Source organism: Narcine bancroftii, chromosome 3 (assembly GCF_036971445.1).
Source record: "Narcine bancroftii isolate sNarBan1 chromosome 3, sNarBan1.hap1, whole genome shotgun sequence".
NCBI classification, from domain to species: Eukaryota; Metazoa; Chordata; class Chondrichthyes; order Torpediniformes; family Narcinidae; genus Narcine; species Narcine bancroftii.
In genome coordinates, this window is record NC_091471.1 from 162,047,555 (window position 1) to 162,060,129 (window position 12,575).

General features: G+C 41.9%; 1 protein-coding gene across 9 annotated transcripts in view; it reads right to left on the bottom strand.

Moving 5' to 3' along the window:
• The window catches only part of pdlim5a (PDZ and LIM domain 5a), a 270,064-nt gene that overhangs the window by 83,268 nt on the left and 174,221 nt on the right, over positions 1 to 12,575 (bottom strand). For 3 of the 9 annotated variants that reach the window (XM_069925683.1, XM_069925685.1, XM_069925684.1), the window contains exons 5-7: positions 9,114 to 9,553; positions 2,659 to 2,676; positions 890 to 1,062 (exon numbers count right to left, since the gene is read on the bottom strand). In XM_069925683.1, the coding sequence (XP_069781784.1) occupies positions 890 to 1,062; positions 2,659 to 2,676; positions 9,114 to 9,553 (631 nt within the window). Of the gene's footprint in view, positions 1 to 889; positions 1,063 to 2,658; positions 2,677 to 7,204; positions 7,222 to 9,113; positions 9,554 to 11,039; positions 11,125 to 12,575 lie in introns of those variants that run through there. The other 6 variants (XM_069925687.1, XM_069925688.1, XM_069925690.1 and 3 more) reach the window with 6 other exon arrangements.

Genomic DNA, 12,575 nt, shown 5'->3' on the forward strand with positions numbered 1-12,575 from the left:
ATTAGTTAAAAAAAGTTACTGCTGTGCTATGTTCAAGATAACTAATTAAATTGTGTGGGTAAACTAACTTCCTCAATGTACCTCAGTATGTGACAACAAATTGGAATAATGTCTTCCATTTTTTAAAAACTTTTACTGGAAAGAAAAATGCCTCTACATTTTCTCCTCATCTCCTTTTAAGCCTCTAAGTTTGAGGAGATTTGGCATATTATTGGAAACTCTAACGAACTTCTACAAGTGCACTGTGGAAAGTATACTGACTGCTTGCTTCATGGCCTGGTTTGGTAATCTAGGGGCCAGGGAATACAGAAGGCTCCAAAAGATTTAAAAAAAAACACAGCCAGGTCCATTGCAGGCTTCGATTTCCCATCCAGTGAAGACATCTGTGTGTGGCACTGCTAACATCATAAAAAACCTTTGTCAAAAACTCTTCTTACTGTTACCTTTGGGCAGAAGCCAAAAGTCCAGCACCTCTAGGTTCAAAAACAGTTTTTAAACCAGCAACTATGAGGTTCTTGAACCTCCCCATACTACCCTAACCGTAAGCTACTCTGGGACCACAGAAGGATTTGCTTGCAATATTGGAATATCACTTTTTTTTTGCATTTTCTTGGTAACTGAATATTTATTATTTATCTTCTTTAGTATTTATTATCTCCCTTCAATTGAATCCAATGTACACTACTGTAGATGGGATTTATGTGAAGTACCTGTGTGGGTGCAGCAAGAATCTGTACACTGAACAATATATATGATAATAAACTTATTATCATTATATGGATAACATAATCGAGCTGCATCAACAAAAAAGCAATGACACCGAATGCAGGAGAATAATAAATGCTTGTCCTTCTCCTCACAAAGGCTACACATATAAACCATGACTTACTGTGCTCAGTGCCAGTCATCTGGGCAAGGATGGAGAATGAACGGGATTGGGCCGTGCCTGTCTTGGGCTGCCAATCCTCAGTGTCTTGCATTAAACGCTTCTTGCTTTGATCGCTAAGCTGGTGATGATGTTGGACATCAGAATAGGCGCTGGACACAATTCGCCTGGGTGACCTGCAGGTAAGGAATCATAAGTAAGGTTCTAGCTATTGAGATTCCCACCGCTGGAAGCCACAGTAGGATTACATCTCTATGGAACACACACACACACACACACAAATGTGAGTCAGAATTAAGTTTATCCTTCTAATGTCAAAACTAGTATAAAAATGTAGTATGTTTATAGGCCACAAAGTGATAGAGATAGGTTAAGTGAGTGGGCAAAGATCTTGCGAATGTACTTTAATGTGAGAAAGTGCAAAATTGTACACTTTGGCAGAAAAAAAATTAGAGAGTATTATTGAAAAGGTGAGAGATTGCAGAGATCTGAGATGTCTTCTTGTGGACAGTTCAATTCATAGCAGATACAGTGTGTAATTAGGAAAGCTGGCAGAATGTTGTACTGTTATAATCAGGTTGGGGATGATTTTATTGAATGGTGGAGCAGGATCAGGAGTCCACTCCCGCTCAGAGCTTGTCTGCTTGTTAATTACTGTAATCAGCCTTGCCAATTATTCAGATAAAAGCACACCAGGTCCGGCCAGTATGAGACTCAGTCCTAAGATTGATGATCTCATCGAGAGAGGTATCACGCTGGTGTACAGAACAGGGACAGAAACTTTTACTGGAAAGAAAAATGCCTCTACATTTTCTCCTCATCTCCTTTTAAGCCTCTAAGTTTGAGGAGATTTGGCATTTTGAACCTTGTTCCATTCCCTACTCCTGACAACAATTCTGGGAGTCTGTCATTCAGTGTGGAAACAGATTCTTAGGTACAACTCATCCATGCTGACTAAATTATCTACTAGAGCCTGCATTTAGTCCTAAATTACATCCATGTTCCTACCCAAATATCTTTTAAATGTTGCAACCATGTCAAATCACTTCCCCTGGCAACTCATTCCACCACCATCTTGTCCCTCGGGCCCCCTTTCACCTTAAATTGATGGCTCTAGCTTTAGCTTCCCCCACTCTGTAAAAACTGACTGTGACCATTCACTTTACTGATTAGCAGTCATGATTTTATGAACCTAATAAGGTCGCTCCTCAGCTTTCTACGGCCCAAGGAAAAAAATGTCTCTAACAATCCCACCTAACACCACCTCTCCACACCGAGGATCCAAGGATCCCCCCTGGTGCTGGCAGCAATGCATACTGCAGCAATACCCAAGACCAACAGATGTAGAATCTCATGAATAGCAACAGTCTATTGGGTCAGGTGTAGAACTTGAAGGGAGCAATGGAGAAAAGGGAGGCAAAATGAGTCTCCTCTTTAACCAAGCACCTGGTATTTAACATATTTGTTCCTAGAAAGAAGATGATGTATAAATTAATCTAGCTGAGATAAACTGGAGGAGACAAATGAACACTACAGCTATGGGAAGAAGTGGCATTGCTACAGAAACACAACCTTCTAATGATGTAATTATCCTGCACTAGACCTCCTTAGTGATCTCTTGCTCCCGACATTGCCAGCATTACTCTCACAAGCCAAGTTAGGACGTCGTGATGTTAGGTCTTGCCGGGTTACTGTGCATCGAACACGCACTCATGCACATGCACAAAGGAACTCTCTGTTGGATGCAGATGCCAATCATGCTGCAGAATTACCGTTTCGATTGCTGTGTCCTTTTAAGATGTAAACGAGTGTTGTAGCCAATGTTGGAGCAAGCAGAAAAGCAGATATACAGTTCCCGAAGGTGGGAAAAGAGAAAAGCAACAATAAACAATTCTTCCCATGAACCTTACTGAGAAACAATAAAGCTTCTAATGCACAGATGGGATTGGTTAAATTGAGCAAAACCGGAACAAGGTTCAAAATGTATCAATTCTCAAGATTTAAAAAAACCAGAGAATCTGGAGCAAACAATGAGCTGCTGAAGAACTCCGTGGGTCAGGCAGTACCTGCAAGTAGAAATTATCAGTCGTTTTGGTTTGAGACCTTTTATTGTGATCTACCTTCAAGAACAATGCCATTCCTTCATTGCCGGTGCGTCGAAACCATGGAACTGCCTTCCCAACAGCACAGTGGGGAATGCTTCCATGTGAAAAAAAAACATCTTCAGAAGGGCAATAAAGGCTGGCCTTGTACTGACACCAACTATACTGGATACAAAAGGCAGTGAAATTTATGAAGCCATCTGGAAGCCAAAGTCTCCTGGAAACTAAATGGTAAAAAAAAATGCATCCAACTCTAGAATCCAGTGAAGTGGAACATGAATGTCTGCAGACACTGTGACTAGAGTAATAATACACAGTAAATGCTGGAGGAACTCAGCTGGTCTCGCAGAGTTCATCGGAGGTAAAGATAGATTGACGATATTTTGGATTTTGGGCCTGAGGCCTTCTTCATAGAGCAGGTAGGCATCTCAGCAAAGACAGAGGAAGGTGGGGAAGGGGGAGGAGTCCAGACCAACAAACAAAAGGTGTTCATTGGATCTGAGAAGAGAAAAGGTGAGAATTGATTTGGCTCTATGAAAAGAGGCAGAGAGAAAAGAGAGAGAACAAAAATTGAGTGGAGGGGTTGTGATTTAACAGAAACTGGAGGTTGATATTAATGCCATCTGGTTGGGCAGTGCCCAGACAGAAGATTTGTATGTGGTCTCAGTCTGGCAGTGCATGAGACCATGGACAGACATGTCAGCAAGGGAATGGGAAGGGGAATTGAAATGGGTGGCCACTGAGAGGTCCACACTATTGTGGTGTACAGCCAAAGTGCTAAGTGAAACCATCTCCCTGTCTGTCCCTTCCCTCTCCCTCTCTGCCTTCCACAGGGACCGCTCCTTCTTTGACTCCCATGTCCACGCCTCCCTCTCCACCAATCATCTCCATTACACCTCCTCCTGTGACCACAGGAGATGTTTCACCTGTGCCCACACATCCTCCCTCACCAACATTCAGGACCCCAAACAGTCTGTCCAAATGAAGCAATACTTGTGAACCTACAGGGGTCACGTGCTGCCACTGTAGTCTCCTGTACATCGCAAAGACTGGGCGCAGTCTGGGAGATTGCTTATTTAGGCTCCATCCATCCCAGTGGCCACCCATTTCAATACCCCGTAGTACTCCCTTGTTGACATGGTCTCTCGCACTGCCAGAATAAGATCACATGGAGATTGGAGAAACCACACCTCATAATCCATGTGCACACCCTCCAATTGGACGGCATGAACATCAACTTCTCTGGTTTCCGTTTACCCCCCCCCCCACCACGTCTCCTTTCTTCTAGTTCTGTCTCTCTCTCTCTTCCCTTTTCCCTCTGTCTCCTTTAACAGAGCCACAATAAATTCTCACCTTTTCTCTTATCATATCCAATTAACAGCTTTTGTTAGTCTGGACTTCTCCCCCTCCCATTCTTCCACCTTTCTGTTTTTATTGAGAAGTCTGCCTGCCTTTTGCTTATACCTTAAAGAAGAGCTCAGGCCTGAAATGTTGGTTATCTATCTTTACTTCCTATGGATGCTGTAAGATCCGTTGAGTTCCTCCAGCATTTACTCCAGAGAACACAACTGTCCAATTTCAATGAGTCAACATTAGTGCTGACACCCTTATCCCAGAGGCTTTTCTGAACCTTTTATCAGAGACTATATGTATAGATTTTTCATGCAACTGAGAAAAAGGATAGTCTACAGGAGAAGGGGGTGGGGGTGAAGTCAGCACAGAGGCTTGCATGAACCACAAGCACCAACCTTATCAATTCTTTGGATACAGCGGTTCAGCATTTAAGTTATTCTTCTCGTAGCTAAAGTTCTAGACTTTTGTTTAAGAGATACAAGTTTGAACAATGCCTTGGAAAATGGAGAACTTAATTGTTAAATTATGCTCAATTTTTAAAAAAAATGGTAGTCTTAGTAATAGTGACCGCAAATGACTAGAATATTGTTAAATGATTCAGCTTCTTCAAGGGGAAATCTCTCTTCCTTAATCCATCTAGCCGACACCTGACTCCAGACCTATCAATTTATTGTCTGTCCACCACCTTCACAGTTTAAGGGACAAAGGGGTGAACAATAAAGGCTGGCATTATCTGTGATTTGTAGCAGCAGAATGGTTCTTTGTCACTTCACCAATCTGCTTATTCAAAACTGAGAAAACTCAGGATGATGAGTTTTAATTTCTAATTGTCCATTGGGCCAACTGGGTTTTGTCGAGGTTGATAATCTGACTTACAGACAACATTTATCTTGCCATGTTGACATTTTCAAAAAGGCATTAAAAACCTATCTCACTTTTTGCTAAGATTTAGAACGTCTGTTGACTCATTGGATTAAGTCAATATTGCATAAGCACTCAGACCAACCATTAACACTTCTATCAATAGAAACCAGAAGTGGATCAAATTATATCTTTTGAAATAAAGATGGCATAAAGAGTCACATTAATTATTAAACAAGAAAAAGATCTCACATGTGAAGCAAAAAAAAACTCAGAGGTTTTGACTCTTAGGAGTAAAATGGTAAGGCCATTCAGATGTCGAGCCTACTCTGCCACCATGTGGATTGCGGCTGGGTGACGTTGGGGCCACAGCCTGAATACTCTTAACTAAAAAGCCATAACATTAGGTTTTGATTTGCAGCCTCCTCTTGAGTCTCGGCTGCTTTTTATAAAAAGGTGGGCAAGTTTTCTGTTACCTGAAGGAGAAAGCAACCTTCCTGATCACATTGAGACAGACATATTTTGTGACACAGCACAGTGACAGAATCTTCCAAGTACAAGTACATCCACGTGACCAATTAAGCGACTAACCCTGTTCATCTTTGGAACATGGGAGGAAAATGAAGGAGACACACACAGACAAAGGGAGAATGTACAATCACCGTACAGACAGCAGCAGATTGGAATCCAGGTCGCTGGTGCTATAATAGTGTTGTGCTAACCACTAGACTAGCTAATTTTGTTATATCCCCCTTGAATTGCATTCAAGCTTACTAGATGTTGGCAGTGCGCTGTTCATAAAATAAAACACAAATTTAGCTAACAGTTACTGTTAACATCAAAGCTGAAGTTCTAATGCTGGTCCCTGCTCCTCTCCCCATCCCACACCCTTCTCTGCCTTTCTTCCTCCATTTCTGCCTGTGTCCTGATCTCAGACTTCTCCCTGCTCTTCAACCTCTCTTGGTGTACCTGGAATTTACTAAGCTTTTCCCACAGCACAACCATTGCCCTATAATGATTTTTGGAAGGAGTTAGTGCATCAAGTTGATGAAGTATCCTTCAACTGCTGTTCTGTGATAGGACAGCAAGCAACAAGTGCAGTATCAATCAACATGCACCTTCTTATGAACCAATCAGAAAGATGAAACCACTCTTAATAGCCAAGACTTTGTACTGTTGGTTTCAAAAAATTCACAGCCTTTTGCATCTATTGTGTATTTTGACAAAATACTAATTGCAAACTAAGTTTTGGAATATGTTTCAATTTTCTAGTTTCAAACAAATGCAGCAGAAACATCACAAGCTTAAAAATGTTACTCAAACTTCCTGATCTGAGGCAGAAGGTACACCATCCTCTTGAGAAACAATATTTTTCTAGAAAAAAAAAGAACTATTTTTTAAAAAGATCTGTTGATCTGTTTCACTTTCAGGTTCAGCAGTGGAAAGCCCCCAGATTTCTTTGAAGAAATGGTATGTGCAAAAGAACAAAGGAAAAAGTTTTATGCTCACCAGAACACCATTAACTTCCAAAGTTTACAAAAGTCACAAAGCATGCACTCATCTCGAAGTGATTTATTCCCAAGTAAGAAAAAGAAATAGTTTGAAAAACTTAAAAATCTCTAGCCTCAGTAAATTCTGCCAGGGAATTCTTTTGTGATACAGAAATGGGAAGAAAATTTAGGATGAATCTAACCCCATGCAGGGACAATCCGGTTTAATGAACCAAACTCTTTGCCAAGCTTCGCTTTCTTCTCCAACACACAATTTTGTTCATCAATGAGCACACATTTGAAAAACACAGGCAAATTCTAGTAGAAATCAAATACACTCCCTCCCCCTGACTGGGCACCGATGTCAGTCCAATGCACTTGTGCACTGCATATAGATGAGCCACAGCAAAATGAGAGCTGAAAGGAGCACTTTGTATGCAATCAGTCTGCATGAAAAACATGCATGGCTAGTCAGTAAGAAATGAACAGGCAGCAGTAACACAGGCACTAACTTGGATACAACTTGACCCTGAAAGAGAAAGAAAAATATCACATTTCATCAATAAACACAACATTTTTTAAATTTCCTATTTTGTTAATCCAAGCCTCAAGGAAAAGGATGAATAGCTGCTCTCATGGGGAAGCCATGAAACAGATCTTGTCCAATCAGGGATTGGCTAGGGTGAAGGCAACATGACTCTTGTTCGAGGTTGTCTTGAGGCTTGGACTGACTGCACTCTACGAAGCAAGGAGCAGCCTCATGCAGTGGGAAAAGCCTTGATGCACAGATCGAGGTGCAAAAATTAGATCAGCCCCTTCGCAAAAATCAAAGCAAAAATTTTTTTTTTTTGTTAAAGCACAAGTAGGTTTAAAAATGTCACACAAAGGTAATTTTGTTTTTGAGTGCTCTCTCCAGTCTAAAATTGTGTATATGCGTGTAGTGTCTTTCACTGACCTCTCTCTGCTCCTCTACACTGTTTCTATTGCTTTATTACATGTGGGTTGACAAGCTGGATTGTATGCAAAACAAATTTTCTCAGTACCTCAGTACAGGTGAGAAAACTTGAACTTGAATATTCACAGTACCTGTGTGACACAATGCATTAGATTTTGCAGGAGAACTGGAGGACTCTACTGGAATTCTTTGACTTGCCTTTGAAAACAAAGTTCAAAACTATAATTGTTAGAAAGAACCAGAATTAGTATCTTGGGATCTTATTTTCTTGCCCTGAAAGAATTTGGTAAGATCCTTCAGACAATAATCTCAATGGCCTCTATACAATCCTAAATTAAAACTTAAGATCAATTTGTTATGAATTTAAACAGATCTGTAGCTTAGGTTTTTAAATCAGGTCAAAAAGTCATGGCTATGTTAGCAGGTAGCATATAGCCAGATAAAATTACCCCAGTTAGACTATATATAGGGGCAAGCCAGTTATTGCAGCACTAACATTTCAACAGCATCAAATTCTGCCTTTGCGAAGCAGATTTTTGTTGCACAGACCTACCATCTGAGAACAAGATGTGAAACTACATGAACTTAAATTCTTTAGAAAATACTTTTGAAAATTCCGTGAAATTTCCACTTGCAAAGCAATGGTGGATTCCAAGCATTCCCCTTCCAAAGTGGTGGAGGAAAGCTCTTTGCTGCTTATTCTTTTCTGCGCATGTGTTTACAGACTGAATTACCAAAGAGAAAATTCGTTTCTGAATGGCTCACTCGTCCACCCTATCCAAAAAAATCAGTGTGCGTTCCAAGATTGCCTTGGGGGAGGTCAACACACAGGAGGTCTACTTCGAGCAAATGTGTTCAATATGATCTATCACGTAGAGGGTGTTGTGCAACTAAATGTGCATGACCTTAATTTGCAGCAGGTTCCAAAGCAGTGAGCCAGTGAAAAGATCATGGTAATAGGGCCACCCTCATAATAAAGCAAAGAGGCCATTCATGCTGTCATCAGAGACAGCCTTTTGAAACCTCTCCAGGTGGTTCCACTCCATTATTTCTTCACAAAATATTCTCAAGTACTTATCCAATTCCTAACTCACGGAAAAATTTAAAAAACAGTAACTTATATTTCATGAATTGGAGAAAACAAACTAGGTTTTTGCTTTTAAGCATGAATCTTTGAAGAAATCCATGCAAATTCTAGCCAGACAGACTTGCATGCAAGATACAAAGTATTGCAACTGTTGGCCAGTTGAAATCAGTCAGGGATCTCAATGCACTGTCCTCACGTTACTGTGGCAGAGCAAGAACATGGATGGAGATTACCCTTGCTTGTGTGACAGAGCCCAAATCAGACAATCCCAGTGCTTCTCGCTCCCCTGGGATAAGGGCAGGATGGGCATTACCACGGTGATGAGCACCTGCCGCTTGCTTCGCAGTCTACCAGAGAAGAAGTCTGGGAGGCCACCTACCCATTCTGCTGTTTGGCATCAATCTGGCCCTCTCTCAGTCCTCTCTTCTGCCCCTCTGCCACCTCACAGGCATTATCAGAGGAGTACAGGTTTATGGGTGTATTGTACACCTTGGGCTGCCATGGGACATTAACGGACGGAGTTACCGCTGATTTGGCTGCAGTTACCGGCGGCGAGCGCCCGTTGGTGCCGACACTGGCATGCACGTGCTGTGGAGAAGCCGAGATGGGAGCAGGCGAGTGATGGAGAGTGGATGCCTGTGATGGAGGCGAAGTGAGGGGGGATGAAGCAGGGGATAGGGGGGCAGGCGAGACCCTCGAGGATGCTGTGGCACCAAAAGGCCGAGCCGTCTTATTGTAGGCCGAGCTAGCTGGAGGGGTGGACTTTGGAACCAAGGGAGCAATGGACGCAACAGGGGAAGAACACTCTCTGGACTCATCCTAAGCAAGGGGGCAAAAAACACAAGTTAAACACACACAAAACATGCAAAACAAAATGTGTGCCATGTGCAGGTTCATTAGAGGCATTCCCGAAATACTATGCAGGTCAAAACAAGTGTTGAAGTTAGCGCAATGCTATTATAGTGGGATCTATAGGTTAATTGGTGTATGTGTGTGGCACTGGCTCATAGGCCACAAGGGCCTGTTACCATGCTGTATTTCTAAAAAAAGTTGTTAAAAATTATCAACATGATCTGAATAGCAGAGCTGACTCAATGGGCTGAATGGACTAAATCTGTTCCCATTTCTTTATGTTCTTACATTAAAGGACTATCCGACCCGAGTCACACACTCTTCTTTCCCCTCCCCCTCCCCCCCTCCCCGCAACCGTGCCGTTAAACCAAACATAGGTGAACTTGAAAATGTGAACTCCCCATTCCACACTTGTCTGCGGATAGCTCAAAAATATGAACCTCTGGACTCCTTTCCTGCTGTTATCAGACTCTTAAATGGACCCCACCTTGGTAAAAGATAATGGCTTGCATTTTTAACTTTATTTTTCTCTATATCCTACATTTTGTCTTTGTAACAGTACACTCTGTGACTAACTGCAACACTACATTCTGTACTTTTTTTGTATTATTGCACCGCCTGCTGTATTTAAATATTGGTTGACTTGCCTGGATAGCACACAAAGCAACACTTTTCACAGCATGATGACACATATGACAATAAGCAATTCAATTCAATACACTGACGCTTATCCAAGCATCAGAACTAAACAAAGGATTTACATTAGTGAGTTTCCATTGGGTGACAAGGGAGGAATATCATTTCTCCAGCCTCCCAGAGATCTTGGGTGGGATGTATCTGCAGTTTCAACCCTTATTGCTCTGCTAGTTAGTCGCACCTCATTTTTGTTCAAGAACTATTTAAAAGTTTAAAAAATCCCAAATTAAAACATACCCCAGAACTTAACTTGGGTGGCATAGTTAGCACAGCAGTTAGTGTGACACTATTATTGCACCAGTGATCAGTGTTCAAATCCGGTGCTGTCTGTTTGCATGTTCCCCCTGTGATCCAAGTGGGTTTTCCCTGGGTGCTTTGGTTTCATCCCGCCCTCCAAAAGTGTTTGGGGTTATAGGTTAATTGGGCCGTACGGTCTCAATAGCTGGAATCAGCTTTAACCATGTTGTAAAAAAAAATTAAATGTAACATTGGAAACCCAAAAATTGTAGCTCTGGACTTGCGATCCCATTGCTCCATAGAAAATAGGATGCACAGGAATGACCATTCAATTTTGTTTATGATTTAATTGACATTATAATACAAATTAACAATAAACTATTTTTTTTCACAACTACGCAGCCATAATTTTTTTGGCTCACATTTAGAATGAGCTAAATTCAGGAGCCGTATTGGAAAAAAAAGGCAAGAAATGAATGGCTCAATCTGAGTAGTGGACACCATTGTCAGTGTCAACAACCTGCATAGTTTTTCTTGGAACCCAATGGTAGACACTGGAATTGTGTTCCACTTCCCTTTTCCATGCAAGTGACTTTCACAGTAGATAATGGAAGAGTTGTGTCCTGAGCGGGTGCTGTAATTTTGAAAACAGGAAATGAGGAATTGCTGGTGTCAGTGGAAGCAAAATGTCCCTCAATTACCTCAAGCACTACTCCACCCACGCACACCATGAAGTTTAATCTGTTGCGACAAATGGGGACATGGGATAGGCATGGGAGAGAAAGGAAAATGCAGTAAACCCAGTCCTCAGCATATTCTGACACTATTTTCAGGGATGGCGAGACCTTTGGAAACATTTAACAGCCAACTATAATCAATACTCGGAGGGTTGTTGATGATAGTTGACTATCACCACTTCAGTGAGCGAAAACCTGAGAGCCCATCTGTGCACAGCGAGCTTTCACAAAGTGCAACAAGTTAATGGCCAGTTAATCCAGTGGTGGGATTGGTTGAGAGATGAAGGGGGCATTGCTAATTCCAGTGATTCTGGTGAGAGTACAACATTCCCTCAACTTTGCACCAGATATCCTTTTTGGTAGGATTTGAACCCTCAGTCTTCATGCATGGATGTAAACGTGATGCCACTTGACTTATGGCTGATAGATTAGTCATACCACAATTCATGGCTAAAATGTAACATGGTTAAGTGGGCACTGGAAATTCCCCAGAATATCTGTGCAAGAGGTAGAATTGGGTGGGGGTGGGATAGGTTGATGAGAATGTGGCTTTAATGCAAATGGGTCATTGGCAGAAGAGACAATGGGCCACAGAGCCTGTTTCCATTTTGTCTTTTTGACTTGGTTTCAACAACTCCCGCTTGTACATGATTTGGATATCCCATGTCCCCTACTGTCAATTTCAAATAATTACACTAATTCCCCTATATTGAGATTCACCCTCTAAAGGAGTCTAAACATGAGCTGTCAAAATGTCTTTAGAACAATTATTCCCACCTCTACCACATTCTCTGGCAGCTTGTTCCATATACCCACCACCCTCCATGTGAAGAAGGAGCTCCTCAGGTTAGTGCAAAGAAAAGTGGAGCAGGTTTACAAAGGTCAACAAAACATCATGGGCCAAATAGCCTGGTCTGCGCTGCGACGTTCTATCTATGTGCTTGCAGACGTTAACTAAACTTCCTTAACAAGTAGTTATGGTATACATTTTCTCCAAAATTCATGAATCCACTCAGCTTCCAATCTCTATCACTTTTTGTGGAATTTGACAGTCAGCCATCCCAATCACCCCTATCCTTCCCCAACATTTAACACTGCAATGAGTAACAGAGGTCAGCTCCAGAGCCATTACCTTATGGTACCAAAGAAATGGGTTACATCCTGACCTCAAGTGTGGGTGGAGTTTGCATTCTAACTGTCTCCACTCAGGATCCCCTAGTGTTTTGGTTTCCACCCCTTCCCACCCCACCCCCACATCCTACAGTCCTGCAGGATGGTAGATTCATTGGACACTTAATTGCCCCTGGTGTGGAGTCCTG